This window comes from Apus apus, chromosome 12, assembly GCF_020740795.1.
Source record: "Apus apus isolate bApuApu2 chromosome 12, bApuApu2.pri.cur, whole genome shotgun sequence".
NCBI classification, from domain to species: Eukaryota; Metazoa; Chordata; class Aves; order Apodiformes; family Apodidae; genus Apus; species Apus apus.
Window position 1 is genome coordinate 12,355,663 of NC_067293.1, and position 19,836 is coordinate 12,375,498.

Consider the following 19,836-nt stretch of genomic DNA (forward strand, 5'->3'; position numbering starts at 1 on the left):
ATTCTCTTCCCATTGTGTTTTAAGTAATGTGCAAGCAGCAAGAACAATTGGGTGGGGGCTGATTATTATAATTATTTCCACTATTAGTAATGAAAACAAATACATCAGAAAGACAATTCATGTTATTTTTCAGCATGTGCTATCTCTTTCAGCCCTGCCAGCTGTCACCACAGCAATTTCCATGCCAACATCTCAGTAAAGCACCAGCATTTCGAGCAAAAAGGATTTTGCTGGGATTTTTGTCTTGCCCTACTGCAAGGAAGTCAGAGAAGCCTGCAACATCATGAGTGTATGAAAATGGCCTAGGTGAGATTGTTATTGTTGCTATATCACATTATTCATTAATGACTAGGTTTATCCCTTTTTTTAACATTTTGTTTAGCTTCCCCTTCTTTCCTCTGGAATCAGACAAAGCAATTATTATGGCAAAAAGATAGCTGCTTTCTCAAATATGCTGAAATTGTACATAGCCATAATAAAATTTAAGTTGCAGGATCACGTAGGGAGACTCTAGTCCAGAACTAAAACAACCGTATCCCACTTTCAGACCTAAGTAAGGCTTTCTGGCAGCAAAGCACAGCAGAATGTCTGCCCCAGTTAACTAACACCTGTCCTACATAGTCAACCATCTCACCTGGTATTAGTGAATGGATAAATAAAGGCACTTCCAGTGCAGTTACAGATAACAGGCAAAGGCAGGAAAGACAGGAGACAGTGGATGTCAGCCTTAGAAACAGAAAGAAAAGGATGTCTTACGTGGAGAAGGCATTGTTCTGTTTCTCACATCGGATCCCCTTGCAGTTGTTGGGTTCCTCCGAGGCACTGGTCTCATAATAAAAATAAAGCTGGTTCAGTCCATTGGCAAAAGCCAGAAGCACCAGACAGTAGATAAAAAGGAATTTAAGGATGTCTAGCAGCATGCGTCCCAGAGAAATCTGCAAAGGTCCCAGGTGTGAATTTGCTGTAAACAGGGATATGAGACGCAAGGAACTTAAAATGTTGGATATTGCAAAGAGGGCTTCTGCAATGAGAGTCGGGTGCCACATTTCCCATTCCTCCCTTGGACGAGAGCCGTTATACTGAAAGAAATAACAAGGGTATAAAAGTGAATTACATTGTAATTACTCTGAGATAAAAAGTCATGCCTGCTAATACTAGTGCTTCACAGCTAATACTAACCAGGTACTGGTGACACAAGAAGTACTTTTAAACTCTGAAGTCTCAGCTACCGCAAGACTAACATTCGGGATTCAGAACTGAAGCTGATTTGATCAGGGCAGAGACTTAGGGTTAATGATGGTTTCTTACAAACTCTCCCTACTAGATTATCTCCCCCTGGTAGGGATAGTTGTGGGACCAGCTGTTCTTTGGAGTCTTCTGGTATGTTGTCTTGTTCTTAGCCTAAATATAGAAAACAGGCCTTTTTGAGTTCACTGTTTGCAGGTTCTTAATGTCCATGGGTTCATACTCAATCTCCTCTTTCAACATTTAAAAGTGTTCAGACTCCCCTTCATCAGGTTCAGGTCAGAAATCTCCAGTTACTTTTTTTTACTTTTCCTGCTAATTATGACTGCATGTTAAAACCACTGCTCGTTCTAGGAAGCATGGGAGGGAGAGGTAAGAGAGAGAAGAAGGAAAGCAATGAACTATTGAGTGTAAGAAGTAGGTGCTTTTCTTCTCTAGTAATCTCAAAAAGAAGTGCTAACAGCCCAGAACCAAAATGCTTCCTTCACATTAATTTTTTCATTATTTAATTTGTCATGGCAATTTTAGGAGTGTTGCTAAAGCAGAGGTCATAATTACAACTGAAACGCTGGATACATTTGAGTGCATCAATTATAACATTAACTTGGTTTGTAATGTAGCTATAAAAGCAGAAGCATTTTCTGAGCAAAGTGCAGCCAGATGCAAATAGGTAACACAAAAGAGCTGGTTGTACAAATGTAACGACTCTGGCTCAACCACACTGGCACAATAGAATGTGGAGTCAGATATTTTAACATCAAAGAACAATAAAGAATAATTGTCCTTTTAACATTTGTCTCTGCTCATTTAACATGTATAAAAAGGCAAAAATGTACTTAGAATAATAACACAGCTAATAGTGTAGCCAACGTGTTAGGACTCCTGAAATAATTTTTTATAGCTTTTAAAAGGAAATGGTATCAGTATCATACTGACAGATGAGTTTGCAGGGACTTTCTATTGAAATCTGAAGGTCCCAATTTTTCCAAGGACACAGCTAAAAGCAAGCTGGTATTTCAAACTATCCCTCTGTATGAAGGAGCTGAGACATGACACAAAGGCACTTCACCGTGACCTCTGATTGCTTCTGACATTTCCAAACTGTTCTTTATTCCATGAACATCATGGCCAGAGTCTGTTCACTTGATTTGAAGATGGGTCTTAAAATGTTTACAAACAGGCAGACATGTTAACTTCTTCCCAGTACCCAGCAGTGGGGGCGGATGGTTGTGACCAGGAAGAGGGAGCAGATTTGCTCGGTTGTTGGCAATTCTCTTCCGCGTGCGGCTGACGCAGCAGCCCCAGGGCTCTCTGCTGGGGTTTAGCACAGACAGCACGTAAAGGAATCTGAAAAGGTCGTCTTCATCTCACATCTATTTATAAAGCTACTTGTTAGGGTCATATTTTGGCCCTATATAAACTGATGGTATATCCTTGCTTGGAAAGCAGTAGACCCTTCAGAGCAGCCTGGCATCACAGGTAACAGAGAAACAGAAGATGTCAGAAGGATCTAAGGAAGCTGGGTAATCTGGGAAGGCTGGAGTTGCTTGGGTTAGGGATCAGAGGATGAACATGAAACACAGCAGATGTCTACAGAATAGTACAATTAAGTTGCACCAGGCAGTCACATTTACCCTTCCTTATTACATGGTAATTCAATGCAGCAAATGAAAACTGTTTAAGAAAGTATTTTTCTCTGTAATTAGCCTGAAGATTTCACTGGTATTGGACAATATTAGGGCCAGATGTTGGAACCAGCCCAAGAAAAAAAAGTCTCCATGTAAAAACAAGAATATTAGTGTCAGCATGCAATTTATTTTTCTGATTTTGGCAGAAAGCTAAATGTCCATGTAATCCTTTGAAGTTCTAGGAAGTGTTAGAATATGGTACATTGGCATATACATCAGCCTCTTCCAGCTTGGGGCTGTTCCATAAATAACCAAAACCTTTACAAATCATGTTGCAGAAGGTTTTGAAGCCATTATCGATGTCATAAATCCTCCCATTTCCAAGCACACTACAAGCTCTAAGTGACACAGGTCAGAAGGTAAGTCTGTGAGCATGCTGTTTCTGCACCACTCCTATGTAAGATTTTATGCACCTCTCAGAATTGTCTGCCATTGGTCCTTGTCAGGAGCAGACCTTAGAACAGCCAGGTTTAATCCAAGTGGGTCTGATCTGTTCTCAAACTCCTGTAGGTATCCTTTCGTGTGCTGGCATATTACAGGTCTCTGTAGTTAGACTGTAAGTGTCTGTAGTTCTCACAAGAGTATATAAATGCAGCTGTACTTTGGCTATGGGTTTCAGCATCATTGTGTGACTGTATAAATTTGTTGATGCACATTTCTTCTAGGAGTTGGTGTGTGAGAAAGAACAAGATTATTAACATTTTAAGATTTGTTCGTGAATCTTACGAATTCAAGCGCCTTTTTTTTTGTAATGCTCACAGTTCAAAGACCAACCTTTCAAGTCTGTAATTTCCTCACTGGTTCTGAATGTTAGGAGAAAAGAGATGTAATCTGTTCTTGCTTTGATGCTGTTACAGAGCTGCCTCTTCAGGGAGCAGCAACTATCTTAAAGCTTTTCCCTTTCAAAAACCAACTCACCGCTATGCAGCCTTCTGGATTCTAAAAAGGCCCCATAGCAGGACTGCTTGTGAAAGAGCTTTTTAGAAAAGCTTTGCCATTTTGGAGTCAGTGTGCTTTGTGAAATTTTCTCCTCTTTCCCTCTCTGCCTGCACACATGCTTGGGTGAGACTAAGCAAGGTTGGTTTGGGGAAGTGCTTGTCCTGGTTATTAAGAGCTGGGCTAAAAGAAGTAGTGTCCTTCTGCCAGGTCAAAACCTACACAGCAGTGCTGCAAAAATATAAAGAGCAGCAGTGGCCAAGGAGCAGACTCTGGTTACTTGATTTACAAGTAATTATTTACAGTGTAATTACACTAACTGTAGAATAGAATCAGGCCAAACACACAGCACCAACTGAAGTCAAAGGGAGCCATTGCATAAGGAAGTTTCCAGGAGGCTAGTTGTGTCTTGTTTGTGTCTTTGAAAAAAAGAGATGGAAGGGAAGTGCTTCAGGCCATCCTCTGGCTTCAAAACACGTGCATCCCCGAGCTTGGAGCATCAGCAGCTTATAAATCTGGAAAGTGCTTTAGAGGATGAGATCTGATGTGCATTCCCACCATGAATGGAACATAACAGTGAACAAGCTACATGGTGTTAAGCTCCAGTGTGCTCCTTTGTTGTAATTCCCTCACTTATAGTTTAAAACTATTTATTGAAGAGGATAAATTGACACCTTTGTATCAGATGGAAGCATGCTAATAGGAGGCTGGCTTTCTTTGTAGACTTTTCACAAACTTCTGATTAGTAGTCTACAGACCTGTAGGACTACAGATTATAAATCCTGCTGTAGATGTTTTCAGATAACCCTATTCTTGTTTTTCCTTTACTGTTTTATTTTAAAATAATGTTTTCACTATATCTAGCATTGTTGAAAGAGGTCCAGTGTCAGTATGGAAAACAAATCATCTTTGGCAACTGAGAGCTACAGAATGGACATCAAGAGGGGAAACTTATACCAAATGCCCAAAGAATCTACTTCAGTCTTAATCAAGGAGTCAGGATGAGCAAACAAATTTAATAAGCTTTCCAGGGAAGTTTTCCAAACCAGGCTGCTTAAAAAGCAGCTATTCTCATTGATCTGTAATTTTGATTTTGACAGTTTCTGCCTTGTGCACTACAGTTCTCACAAGCAAGTTACAAATTCTCTCTCCCAAGTTACTGTACCTTGACGTAGGCAACAATTTTAAGAGAGATAGTTGCAAGATAGAGGGAGTTCATTGCAAAATCCATCAGATTCCACCAGTCATGTACGTACTCATTGAATCCACCATCCCACATTTCCTTGATTTCTCCCCAGATAAAACCTGTAGAAAGAGAGTTCACTGTCACAATGAAGTATTATTTGCCATTAAAGCACTGTGTATAGCTGATGTAATAAAAGACAATTCTAAATTTACAGCTTGGAAAAAATGTCTCATCCCTCCTGTCTTCTGCAAACTCTAATACTGCTGATTATGAGACATACTACAACGCCATGGGGAATGTAGTCTAGAGATATGAAGGAGATTTGGGTTTCCTGTCCAGGGCTCCAGAAACACGTACAAGAAGGCTGCTTGAAACATGTTAAATATCACTAGTATGAGTGGATTGGCTCAGATTAAATTTGTTCTACACGAATAAACTGTTTAAGCGACTGTATTTTATTTAGTTTCTAATAGATTGTCTGCTCTCATAGAAACTATAATTAATTCATTGCTCAGTTGGACAGTACTAATTCTTCCTACTTTCTCTGCAGAACCTGCAGCACTAGTGCCAGCATCTGTATGCCTGGACATTTCCACCTCGACCAGGAAATACCCTGACCAGGAAATATCACACCAAAGAAGGAAGAAGTGAATTCATTCTCTGTGCTCAGTCACTGTCCCCACAGGCACTACTTGTGAAAGAAGGTAGGACTCAGCATGACAAAGGGCACTGCAGCCTGGCATGCATCTCAGCAGTGACTCACCTAATGTCAAAGATATCTGTGGGTTTGTGAGGTGAATATTTGTTCCCCAGGATACAGCCAGAGTCCATCATCTCAATTCTGAAATGCCTTTGGGTAATAATTTTTGGCACTTGCTAGCCTTCACTGTACCTTCTTGCAGCTGGAGGGGTGAGGGACAGCTTCTGAAGTTCATGACCAGACTGCTAAACTCACCTGGCATAAAATTCTAATTTTGAGTAACTTACATATCCTTTACTGTAGAACTGTTGAAGGATTTTCGAGAGCCTAAGTCTCATTACAAAGCAAATGGCAGCTGGGCTCCTTCATGGCCTACATGCTTCTAAGAATGTCTTTAGAGCCCCCCGATATTTTTAATTACCCAGTTTACAACTGAATGCTTGAATGAAGACCTGAAACGTGAAAAGAAAAAAAAAACAACAAAACTAAAATACACCTCAAGGTGCATTACCAATATAGTTACCCCAAACTGCTGCCCATACCTAGCCACAGGATACTGCAGTGGTCACTGAAATGCTACTTGCAACTTTTTAGGACCTAAAGTTCAATCTGAAAAGCAGATAATGTTGAAATGAACTCCTGCAAACACCCTATCTTAGGTCTGCAGCTGCCAGCCAGCAGGTCAGGGGTCTGGCAAGTTCAGTGTCAAGGCCAATAAGGGAATTTTATCGCAGCTGCCTCCAAATCTTTGCATGTGCACAACAATGTAAAATAAGATAAATCAATGGAGAGAAGCCTGTTGAAGAACTCATACACTGTATTTATAGTGAGTTATCATTGCTGGTTACTATAGTTACAGCATTGTGTGTGCCTGTTCTCTCTCTCCTTTTACAGCGGAAAATATTTCTTAAATAATAAGCTTTAATCCAGTGAAACTGTTCTAATTTCTCCATTTAACAAACAGTTTCACAATATACCTATTTATCTGAAACAAAGGAATTAAAAAAGAGGAGCAGACAGCTGTAAGAGGTGATTCTGAAAGGGTCTTCATAATGGATTACCCTTCTTTCATCTGCAAATCAATTTTGCTGAAATCAATTTTGCCTACCGTTTCCCACAGTTTTAACCATGAAGTTAAGGATAAAGTGATCACCTAAGCTCAGAAAAGACATTTAGCCTTCTCAGCTTATTCTGAAGTTCTGCCAACACGTGCATTTTAATGCCATAAATCAGTTTAATAAGATAATGAGGCTCGAGTTCCCATTTATAAGTCGAGGTAGAGCTATGCAAGGAGCAAAGTGCCCTGGGTCACGATGGAAAGCAATTTGTGAACGTCTGCAACTCTCTCTTTCCTTCCTCATTTTCCATCAGCAGTTTTAGGTTTGGCACAGAACAGCTGGGTTTGTTCAGCACAGAACCAGCCTGATCCAGAGCCACCACAGAAATGAGGAGCAGGGGCTGGGTGGTACCAGGAGGGGGGCACCAGCAGGCACAGAAAAGCAGAGGTGGACCTGGGAGATGCCTTCAGGTGCTGTAAGGAGAGCTCCTGAGACTGAGGTCTGTGAGAGGTGTCCTCAGAAAGCAAACCTTTCCAGGCCACTGTTGCCTACTAGACAGTCACAGTTCTCTGCTACCTGACCTCTGGGGTTCTGCACTCAACTGACCAGGGCTGTATGGAGAAAGACTGGAGGAGAGCTATAAAGGTGTGGAAACTTGTCCATGAGCAGCCTCCCAGTAACACCTCAGCTCACACTGGTTAATGGCACAGCAAGGGAGATGGGAGCTTAATTAGAGGAGAGATTGTGCTTCTAATGCAGTCAACAGGTTTTCACTTGCTGTTGTGTTGGAGCTCATTTTGACTGGGTAAATACATCTCTCTCATAAAAAATATATCCAACTATGCTTCTGTGCTTTTCTCCCTCAGTGCCTGTATTTTCTCCCATCCCATCTCACTACCTCACCTGTTCACCCTTCCCTCAGGAATATGGACACCTCCTTTTCTTCATAGCTGTGGCTGCCCAAGCCAGACAGGAGTAAGAGCCTCATGTTTAGCCTTCTGATAATAACTAATTATCAATTTCCTGCTTGTATTAGTTGGTTTGGTCAGTGAGAGAGTGAGAGAGAAAGAGAGAGAGAGAGAGAGAGAGAGAGAGAGAGAGATGTGTTTGCTACAGTTTACTCAGGGTCATATCTAAAGGCATGTCAGAAGGCAACATGAAGAGCAGAAGAGCCCTGGGCCAACAGGATCTGTTGTTCCAGAAGGAGCCCAGCTGTTTTATGCAGTTACTGAAGCTGGCTGCCAAATCTCTCTACATGCTGATATTGCTGAGATCAGGAATGAGTCTCCACACAGTTGCCATGGGTGCGAGTCAGGCGACTGTGGCTCAGGCATGTTTGAGTTTTTGATTTACCTAGAACCCATGGCAGGATCATCCACTCCACGATGGTGGGAGGTGGTCCCTGCATGTGAAGGTCTGTCCTGACGATGTGCTGCGACGCCAGCAGGAGCATGAAGAGGAAGGTTAGGTAAGAGCCGGTGTGGCAGATAAACTTTATAAATGGCTTTTTAATGAACAGTCCCAGCCTGCTCTTCGGTGCAATCAGATATGCCACAGATAGCACAGGAAATAGCAGTCCAATGGTGACACAGGTCAGGAGTTTTACTGCCCAGTGTTTCCGCCTCCATCCTGGAAAACCATCATACCAAAGTGTTGCTAGTAGCTGCTGGCAGTTTGGCTGAGCAACAAACTGAGGAGGGGAAAAAAAAAAAGGAATATTATTACTGACTTCATGTGCACTCCCCTTCACATGTGTTAAGAGCCCACCCAGACCCTCAGATTAAGGTTGGGGCCGCCTGTGGGGGGAAAGCGTATTTTGGCGACAGAGGGAAGAAAGGAGGGAGATTTCACTCTTATTTTTCTACATAGGATTTAAAATTTATTCTGTGAGTTTTCTTCTATTTGAAGCACCCTTATGTAGATCAGTCACTCACCAGACATGAAACCTCGTGCAAAAGTGATACAACAAATATTACTACAAGCTTTTTCTCTTCCCATATGCTTCTCCCTCAGCACGTTTCTTTTCAGAATGTTTCAGATTTCAGCTGCCTCAAACAAATCACTTTCAGTATCTTTAAGAAGTGAGTAAAAGATGAGACAAGAGGGAAAAAGGTGTAAAGCTCTGAGAGTGTGTGTATGTTTGTGTGTGAGAGACGGAGAGAGAGCATCTCCAGAACTGTGTGGGGTGCTGCACGTGGTTTTGTGCAAGGAGGCCAGCATGTGTGTGTGGGATGGGCTGGGCATGAGACAGTGTGCAGGAATGTAAAATTCAGCCAGGTGACATCTGTTGGGAGGCAGGACAGCACACTGGTAAACGTGCCTCGCTATTAAGGAAGAGAGCAGCTGTAAAATGTAAGAGATTAAGCAGAGGCAAAAAGTGACACTTAAAAGCTGGCTTTCACTCTGTAAAATACAGCATTATGATAGTGATTTATAGCACCTCAGTGACTCCATACCAGACACGCTCAGGTTGCAACTACTTCAGACTGTTCTAACACCTAACAGCCTTTGGAATTTCAAAGTCAAGCCATGATATTTCTGGTCTATGCCAGGAGACTTTATGTTCCTGATTATACCTGGACAGCCCTGTTTTTAGACCCATAGCTAATTAGAGATGTCTGCAAGACCAAGACAACTGTGTTTTTCTTTACATATTTTAATTCTAATCCATCTTCATGAAGCTATACTTCTGATCTACTAAATTCACGTTTCTCACTGGACTCTGCAAGTTCGAAAGAAAATCTCAACTACTGTTCTGAGAATGCCTGTTACACTTATTTTGCTGTAATTAATCCAGAAAAACTGTACTAGCGTGAACAGAGTTATCAATAAACACACTCCTGTAGCAATATAACTACATCTGTGATTGGACACAGCTATGTTGGAAAGAGTTGCACTTCCAGTGGACACAGTACTGTTTATTACACCTGGCTTGTCTATATTTAAAAAGGATCTCTGGGAGGAATGTAGTACCACCACCCTCTTTTCCCCCCTCAGGAAAAGTTTTTATCAGCACTCCTTCATCACTACAATTTAAAACAGCTCATGGAAGGACTATGTCATGGTAGCAAAGAGACTGGCTTCTGAATGCAAGAGGCTTACTGTTTTGCCCCCAAATTTATAGGATTTTTTGACCCTGGCAGAAGCCTCTATGTAGACACAACTCTGCTCATTGTAGACATGGCCTAGGCTAATACTGCATCAGCCTTCACATATGCCCTTGTGAGACAGTTACAAGGCTCTTCTCATCATGGCTAAAGGACTTCCCCATGGTCTAAGTCACCAGGAGATCAGATTCAGTGTGAAAGAGACAATTTTAAAATAAAATAATTAAAATATTTTTTCACTGCCAAAACTGCTCAATACTGGGAGGACTTTTTATGTGCAGCTCTCAGGGTGCTCTATACAAGCAGAGAACTATCCCTGTCATGCTCAAAATTACTAAACCAGGCTCAAGCAAAAGGAAACATTAGTTGCTGAAGTAATTAATTTCTGCAGGCTTTTTTAGATTTTGTGAATGTATTTTATATTCTATAAAAGGCTGTTTATATAATAGTCAGACCATTTTTGGACTGCATAGTTCAAATATATGGACTGACCAAAAAAAGTATTGAAACTAAGATCCCCAAAAGGAGTATCTGGCATTTATGAAGCTGGATGTTTGTGTTATTGCTATAATAAATATGACTGCTACATCTTAACACACAAGTGACACTGTGCTCCAGAGAGCATCAGGAAAGAAAATTAGAAACACATTTGATATGGAATCAACCTGCACATGGATGCAGCAGAAACTGGACAGCAGATGATACGGTGCTGATCTCCAGAAAAAGCCAAGACCTGTGACCTATAATGATCCGAAAATGTTACTGTAAAATTCCAAGCCTGGGCGCAGTCATGAAAAAAACAATTCTACAGAAACTTCAAAAACCTCAAGCATTGATTGCCATTTAGTTGGTTTTAAATCTACTATTTCAGAAGGGTCAGCACGTCATGTCTAAAACCTAGAAGAAACAGAAGGCTACACTGCTATACTTTCTCATTTAAGATCACAAACAGGAGCTGTGACTGGATGTGTTCTGTGGTAATTTACATGGTTATAGATGCTGCTGTTTCTCTGAGATGAGGTACAACTTTTTTCTTTTTTTTTGAGGGGAAAAACGTATAAACACATTTTCTTTTATCACATATGATAGAAAGCTCTAAGGGGAGAATAAAACTGTTTTTCCCTCGAGTCAAAGTCAGAGTCATTTGAGAAATCAAATTACTGTATGTTCCTCTGGTTGCTGTGCAACTTGCAAGCATCTTAAAAGTGCCTCTTCTCTGCCTAATAGCTCATTTCTAAAATCTGCTTTCTGTGTTGTATCTTACGTTAGTTCTTCAAATGGAGAGAAATTCACACATCATGAAAGAGCAGCTTTAAAGACCAGCTTGACAACAGGGAATGGAAACAGAAAAAGCCATTAAATTTTCCAATCAAGCCCATCCCAACCTCACTGAAAATGGCCTAAGGGAAATTTTAGCAAGAATCTCTCCCTAATGTCACAAACTATCAAATGCTGTCTTTATTAAAGGTAAGGCTGAGCACCTACCAACACAGGCTTTTACTAACTCGTGTTAGTCTAATGTATTAATTACAGATTTAAAATTGGTAAATACTCAGCTCAGATCTCAAGCAGCACAAGAACTACAGCTGGCTGAAAAAATTTCCAGTGTACAGAAACAGTGGAATTCTGAATTATAACAACTAAGTCAACTAAGCCCTTGCTATGCTGCCTAAAGAACCAACTGCTTTTCAGTAACTTTGTGTGAACTTGAAAGAATACAGAAATGAGCCATTTCTCCAAGTGGTCCTGTGAACATCAGCCTCATCTTTGCTTCTGGATGTTGTTACCTAGACTAAACCATCAAATTCACTACTAGACTGAACCATGCACATAAAATAGGAAAACATTAAAAAGCTCAGCATTAGCCCTTTTAGGTGTGAAGTAGTCTGAAACTATAAGATCACAGAATTTTACTATCATCCACCATTTCAAATTTCTTCATAAAGTTATGGAAACAATCTTATTTCTGCTTTGCAAATAGAACTGAGATCTGGAAAAGCAAGTTGACTTCTCCAGCACTATTTATGCCAAGGCATCTCCTGAGTACATGTTCCATTTCCACATAAGTAGGGTCACAAATATGTTTTTTATCTTTTTGCAAAGCTTTTCGTTTGCCACAGATAGAAATAGCACACGTGTGTATCAGTCTTTTATCATTTCATGTGAACATACCGTAAGTGACAGGATTTGCTATCCAAGTTTCTGCACAATGAAAAGGAGATCATGATTATTTAATAAACTGCATATTGTCCCAGTTTTGTAGATGGTCCAGACTCAGAGGCAGATGTACTGTGCCAGAAGCTCTCTATTGGTGTAAGATGAGCATACAACTTACTGTCATCCTGACAGCCGGTAGCCCCCCAGTACCGGCTTGCGACACTTACAAACAGTATTTCTCCAATACATAACGTGCATTTTTTTTCAAGGACTGCTGTGTTACAGAAGCCTGCAATCTCTGTTACAAATGGCAGTACAAGATATCATCCTGCAGACATGATGGAAAATGTTCTGAGAGCTGTACTAGAATGAGAATAAATGCTTCCAAAAGATGGCATTTTTACTCAATGCAGCTAATGTATGAACTAAGCATTCAATGCTGTGAAGCCTGTGGTAGTGCTGCCATAACTTCTTACAGGATTGTGCCTACCTGTAGACAAAGCCTGTAGATGCATTTCTGGTGGGGGCTAATCCAAAGAGCAAGCTCCTTCTCCATTACCTGTTGAGCAGAACCTGTCCCTAGCTGAAGATGCAGTTCACTTGATGACTAGAAGAGAGATGAGATGAGTGGCTTCTTGTGAGGACAACACCACCGTGTCACCAGTAGGCAAGATGCTCTGTCTCCTGGCTTCTTAAAATAGGGATATGTATCTTCACCTTTCCAAGAAGTGAGATCAGCAACTTCAGCCATAGTTGGAAAGCATTTTGAGGGTAGAAACCACTGCAATACAAAGTCTTTTATGCTCTCTCTTTCTTCTCGCAGTCTTGCCAGAATCTTTGTGTAACATTTGGCTTCCAGCTGGATTGTGCTATTAGAGAATTTCATTTTCAATGTTCATCATACTCATTGTCACCAGATCCTCTACCAAGGGGAAAATTTTTAAGGGGAAAAAAGCAGCTGCTGGATGAAGTGTCTTTTTCTTAATATTTAATCTTTACTGATATTTTTATGTCACCTAAATTCTACTTCTCAATAATTTAATGCATTCTGCATGCTGTGCCATTAATATAAATATTAAACACAGCAATTATGTTCCACCTCTCTCCCCTTACCTGTGGGGAAATCCCTCATCTCTCACGGTCATAATTAATTTAGTATCAGACACAGATGGGCTGGCAACTGAAATAGCTTCCTGATAGATATCACAGGGGCTGAGCACAGTATCTCTCTGCATTTATTCTGATTATTCTGAAGACTGCCATCAGGGTCTTCTGTTTCAAGTTGTGGAGTTTGTTTCTGTACTCTTGCTGTGGATGGTGATAGTGAATGCTCTTCATAGATAAATAAGCACTTATTTGTAACTGCAGAGCCCTGTGTTAATAAGCAGGACTGAGTTCTATCCGTCAGCTACATCAGCTCCCAGTGAGGTTACCACTGAGAGCCAAATGTGGCATGGGAGCCATGAAATTAACTTTAGTACCCCTGTCTGACACCCATTTCACTAGGTCAGATCTCACCCCAGCACTGCACTGCACCCCTGAATATTGTGGCAGCTGAGTATCTGCAAGGTTACTGTGTTTCAGGGTATTATTATATGTTGCTGCCCTCTACAATTAAAGCTGTTTTGGCTGTGGAAAGGCAGAGTTTCAAATGAACACAGCTAGATTTTGCAGACTGTGACAATCAGGCAACTGCAGTGTTCAATGTAGCAGCATCAGTCTGTATTTTAGCTTCATCTGTAAAGGATGTAAATTTCCTGTTAACCCAGTTCTGTCACAAAACAGATAAATGCTGCTGCCGTTCTCTGCTCAGCAAAGCCCTGTCCTGCAGTGGTAGGTACTACCTTGCACCCTCTCTCTGGCAGGTTGAAGGGAGATGTCTCCAAGACAGACATCTCCCCCAGTGCTGGCGAGCAAGGCATGGCCAGACAGGGCTGGAAGCAGTAGCTCCATGTCCCTCCCCATCCCAGGTTGCTAGCAGGGGTGACCTACTCAGGCACAGAAGTAGCTGCTCCACATACATCAGTACAACTGCAGCTGGACTGGGCAGAACACAGACTTTCATCCTTGAATTTTCAGAATCAAGTGGCTAGAATTTTCTCTCTTCTCATGAAGTACAGAAAACTCCTACACTATCAGTTCTACCACAGGCTTGTGTTAATCAATCAGTGCCAAATCTGAATGTCATAACCCACAAAGCTCAATACACACTGTCCACTTGGCTCAATGTCACCAGGCACAGGGATGATTCTGTGCAATGAAGTGATCCCCTTTACTCCAACTTCAGGAACATGAAATGGCACACAAATAAATGAACTTATAAAATCCATCTTCTTCCTGCACTCCCAAATCCTGCATGTGCTTGGGCTAAGAACCAAGCAGCACAACATACTTCCAGTGCCACAAAGCACTCTGCCTCCTTTTCAAACAAAGGACAGGACCTTCTGAGGAAGAAAGGAAACGTGGTTGTTTTACCAGTTGGATTGCTCTTAAAACAAAATTCCAGTTGGCAGCTCTTGAAGAGCTAAATTTCTAAATTAGCCCAAGACAGAAGACAGAAACTATCTGTGGCCTAATCTGATGTCTGCTGCAGAACCAGCAAGCCCTAGGAGCCCAGATACCCTACATGGGAAACACCAACCAGCTTCCTTAAGTTTGCAGTATTGCAACGAGTGAGATGAGTAAGAAAATCCTCTTTTGTCACACATTTCTTTTTAAAGTTCAACCTTATTAGTGACTGCAAAGTTATTTACATTTTGCTGCTGAAGTGTGAGCTGCAGAGGGTAAACACCTAATGGTTGTTCTTCCTGTTAATTAAGTACTTTCTGCAACAGGAAAAAAAAAAAGAAATGAGACCAAGAAGTTGGAGGGAAGGCTGTATAACTCAAGGAAAAGGGACTACAACACAACATTCTTCATCATGCACTTCCAAGAGATAATAGTTTGTTTTCCCAGGAAAATATAGGGTCAATATCCTATTGAAAACACAGCTGCTAATCAGATCCTATCAAAAACACTGCTACTTCTACAAGTGAGGCACTGATGCAAATCCAAAGGACAGTCATCCCTGCCATTATTAAGATCACTAGCTGAGCCAGAAGAGTCCTTCAAGAAAACCAGGTGCTACCCAAATTGCTCAACCCCTCTCCTGCTCCAGATCCTGCACCGATGAACATATGGCCTTAAATTATACTGTGTTTTGTCTAATCTGTTCTTAAACTATTTTAAGTGATGATGACACATGAATCTTAACTAAAGGTCTCCTATCCATAACACATATTAATGGTAGCAGACATGAACTCTGCTTAAGCAGGAGCAATTGGAAATTCACCAATGATGTGAATGCTGGCAAAAGGAAAGGCTGAATAACCTCTAAAAGTCTGCTACAGTTCCATAAAAATTCCTAGTTTTCACAAATTTAAGTTGTATTGGCTGAAACATTTAAAATAAAGAGGTCCCACATATTCTAAGACAAAGATAGAGGCTTGCGAATCCTGGGTACCTACCCATGGAAGAAGCAATTAACAAAGTATTTAAGCTTGAAATTAAATCCATCTCTACGCAAGAGCACTTAAACTTGTGTTTAGCTCTAGGTTTGTATTTATAGGCTGTGTCAGCAGAATTTAAGTGCAGGCATAAATCCTGCAATTGAATAAGGACAAGCTGCTGAATGGTGCTCCTGGAGGCCAAGCTGCATTAGCAAACACCCCACCAGAACATGGTTCTTCTGGGCCAGACCCCGAGCAGGAATCCAGAGGTAAGCAAAACTTTTCAGCATTTATTTTAGCAGACAGAAGGCTACAGTTGGTAAATAAATTCCCATAGGAAGTATTTCAGGGATCATTGCAGGAAACAGTTGTGTTACAAAGATGAAGCAGACGCAGACTGGATTTCCAGAGGCAGAGTGATGCAGTACAAGCAAGTGCTGAACACCAGCAACATACCCAAGAGAGACCATCAGTTAATTCACAACACACTAACTGGTTTCCAAGAGCTGAACAGGGGATATCAGCATCATCCTACAGAAGCACTGAAAAAACAATCAGGCTAAAAACTGTTAAGACACAAACCTTGCAGATTTTTCTAAGTCGTCTTGCAGGCAGCAGGGCAGCACTTCAAGAGTTACACTTGCAAATGAATAGCTGAAGCTCTCACAGCCTTTAGCTGAAGTGGAGATGGTATTGACTTTTAAGCAAAAGGCTGGGTTTATTCTCCTCAGAGAATTTCTAACATATGCATTAAATAAGTGATAAGTAAAGCAAACACAAGAATTTTAAAAGTCATTCACAATTATTTTTAAATACATACGTACTTTACCCTATTAGTGTTAACAAAATGTTCTAACAGTATTTTTTCATTTGCTTCCTTTCTGACCTGAGAAATATCTATGCTGAAAATATTTAATTTTGGTTTCATTTTTTCTACCTTAACTTATCCTGAATGAGTAGATTTACTCTGATAATCCAGGAAAGAACAGACCAGCATAGTATAAATACTTCTCACACACTCGGGAACATCTAAAGACTACCCTCTGCTTCTGATATCACCATTATAGGGAGAGGACGTACCCTTTGCTGAAGGATGTTTACTCAGCCAGCTGGGTTTGTGGAGAAAGAGTAAGAACAGAAAACCTGCAGTCACAGCTTTTCAATGCCATTCTGCACAAGATCCCAGTTTGGGGGGGGGGCGTTATGGTATTATTATTAACCCATCTATCTCACTTCTCCTGGAGTGAAGAGCTATGAGGTAACTGTGTTCTCAATCATGACACACTTAAATGGCTTGTCTGGATGATGATGCATCTGATGTGGACGTAAGAGGTGTAAAGGGATTGAAATCTCAGTTCTTTTCTTCTAAAGAGTTTCATAACACTCTTCACAAAGTGGCAGAAGTAAAGCTGGAATTCACAGAGATCAGATAAATAACAATGACCACTTCTATATCCAAAAGGGAGAATCCATAGCAGTATTTTTTGTGCAGAGATTATTATTTCAGGGTATCATTCAAGGTTATTATTGTGAATTACACAATATACTGTTCATTACTGGTATGAAGCTGATTCTGAAAGGCACTCTAGACCTTCAGATGTAGTAACACTGAACATTTGGCTTATACAATGTACAAGGGGTCACTTATTTCCAGTTTCTGTTGTCTATAGAAAGCAAGTCAATCATGTCCTGTTCTTCAACTTTGGCTTCCCAAGCCTCTTCTCTTGCTGGCAAGAAGCCTGATGGGATACATGAAGTTAAGGGAACTGACAACCTTGGTAAATCATTCTTGAATGTTCTTAAAACAGTCGCAAACCCTTTAGCTTTCAACCTATTTCCTGTCTTTGTCCAAGACATAATTTAAGTCAGAGGCATAAGGCACCAAAAACAACTTAAAGAATGATCCAGGAATTTATTGCCTGCTACACATTACTATAGCACAAGCAGAGTCCTTGTCCTTGACTGACAAACCTTTCTTAGGTTGTTATTTCAAATTTGTGCATGGCAATATTAGTCAGATTATTTTGCTGTCAAAAGATGGTCTTCTGCAGTTCTGTTCTGTGACAGCTGCAATATGTGGCTAACCTTCATCGAGTTAGAACATTTTGGAGTTACGCAAATAATATACCAAATAATCCTGTTACCTCAAATAAACATGCAAGTCCACTTTGTCAAACTGATGAACCATCAGTTCTCTGAATATTTCTTCTTCCAAGACTGCAGAGAAGTTAAACTTAAATGCCACTTGTCCTGTTTTTTGTAATGCAACACAGCTGTAGTTGGTTAAATTTCCATGCTCACGCCTCACCCCAAAGTCCTACTGCCTGTTGATCACAGCTCAGCCTGTGCCACAAGCACAGAAGGTTTGTAATGTGGTCATCCTGCCTGCTGAGGTTGAGTCTGAGAAAAAAAAAAGCTTCATTTAGCACAGGCCACTGTTCACACATCAGATGGTAACTTTGCTGCATCCAATACTGAGTGAATGAGTGCTGCTGGGAAATGAAAGGTGACATTTGGACATTCGGCGCTTTAGAAAGCCCTGAACTTACATTCAGGTTTGTGGTGGAGGACAGATCTAGAAGCAGTGTAACTGCACAGTTCTCACCATCTAATCCCATATGGGATACAAATATTCCAGGTCACCAGAAAGGAAAAAAGCTTCCACATGGAGCAGCTTCCCCCATCTTTTCATGACATGGTATGATTTAACTTTAGAAGTTTGAAAGTAAAAGCCTGTTTATTTATCTTGTGAGCTGTGCAGGCTCACCAAAAAGCTAGCTTTTCATTGTGCCTTTAAAGAGCACAATACAAATATTCAGCCCTGTATCATTATACCTCCAGGCAGTGTGGCAAGAAAACGGACAAAACCACGGGAGAATAACTTTGCACTGCCAGCAAGCAAAGAGAGCTGTGGCTATCCATCAGGATACCTGAACTGCTTCTGAAACAGGTAAACAAGGTGCAGCAAATGAACTTCGATTTCTGCAGACCTGGCACTTAATTTTTCATGCATCTCTGATATTTTTAAAAGCTCTTTTTATACACTAACTTGAAGTGCCCTTAGAAATTTGCCAGGTTTATGCAAACTCCCTGGAGAACTACGCTGTGCTTCTAACTGCAGCCACACAGTTGACACGAGTCAAGACGCAGCTGAAAAATATATTGGCATGGCAGGAATGATTATTCATCCACTCCAGTACTGTATCTCAGGAGCTACTTGTCTATGTAAATGTCTTGGAAAAAAAGAACTAAAACTTTTGAAGCTTTACGCTGAAGAGAAGACAACAAAGAGAACTAGTTTTAGATCAGAAAAGCAAACAATTCTATTTCTCTCCTTTCCTGTCACTGATTTAGAGTACAGTGAGTAAGAGACCAAGGTTAAGGTTTCTGAGAGGGAATTTCATGCACTCCTTTGATCTAATTCAGTGAAAGTGCTAAGCAATATAGTCATGGATAAAATACATTTTTTCTGAGTGCCTTGCATTCTGCGTGTTTCTTACAGACATACAAACTACACCTGCACAGCCACCTGCAACTACCAGTACCAGAAAAATGCAAAGCACTGAAAATTCACCACTCTGATGTTGCACTTCATTCTGAAGATGTGAATGACCTGTGATGGAGAGCAGGAAAGCAGGAATGGGCTGAGTGTCTGTTTGCTATTTTGGTGGTTTAGCAGAATGTTATACACAAGGAGAACCTTGCTCTTCTGGACCCAATTGACTGCTGCGGTATGGTTGCTCTACATTATTTTGGCAAAGAAAAAAAAACCTTAAAGGACATAAAAATGGTATTTGCACTCAGCCTATGCTCTGATTCTTTGAACAGACGATGCTCCACTGCACATACACCTGTGCCTTACATGACTGGCAAGATCCTAAGTGATGAATATTCCCCATCTTTCCTTAGAAATGCAAACAAATTAACAAATTAACAAATTCAGAGCTAATTTGGTGCCCGAACAGCATAGTGAAGATTGATCCTCAACAGCTGAGCTCTGCCTTTTTGTATTAAGTCTTCAGCACCTTTCTCCTTCCAAAATTAGTCATGAATAAAAGAATGTGAAAAGTAATAATATGAAGACAAATGCCATGTACCACAGAGCATGTATGAAAAGCTTACTTACCTCTTAGATCATTAATTGTCATGATCCTACTAAATAATTTCTTTGAAAGTGGACTTGGAGAAAGCTGATGTGTCTGTGCTGGATCTAACTCCTCATGTTTCACAGTGTACTGGAGCTGTCCTCATTTTTGTCTAGTATTTTGTGA

At 40.7% G+C, this 19,836-nt stretch overlaps 1 protein-coding gene across 1 annotated transcript in view; it reads right to left on the minus strand.

The window, feature by feature from the left end:
- TRPC5 (transient receptor potential cation channel subfamily C member 5) overlaps positions 1–19,836 on the minus strand; it is a 68,952-nt gene that overhangs the window by 30,012 nt on the left and 19,104 nt on the right. The window contains exons 3-5 of the mRNA XM_051629923.1: positions 8,167–8,503; positions 5,035–5,174; positions 757–1,079 (exon numbers count right to left, since the gene is read on the minus strand). Coding sequence (XP_051485883.1) covers positions 757–1,079; positions 5,035–5,174; positions 8,167–8,503 — 800 coding nt within the window. The remainder of the gene's footprint in view (positions 1–756; positions 1,080–5,034; positions 5,175–8,166; positions 8,504–19,836) is intronic.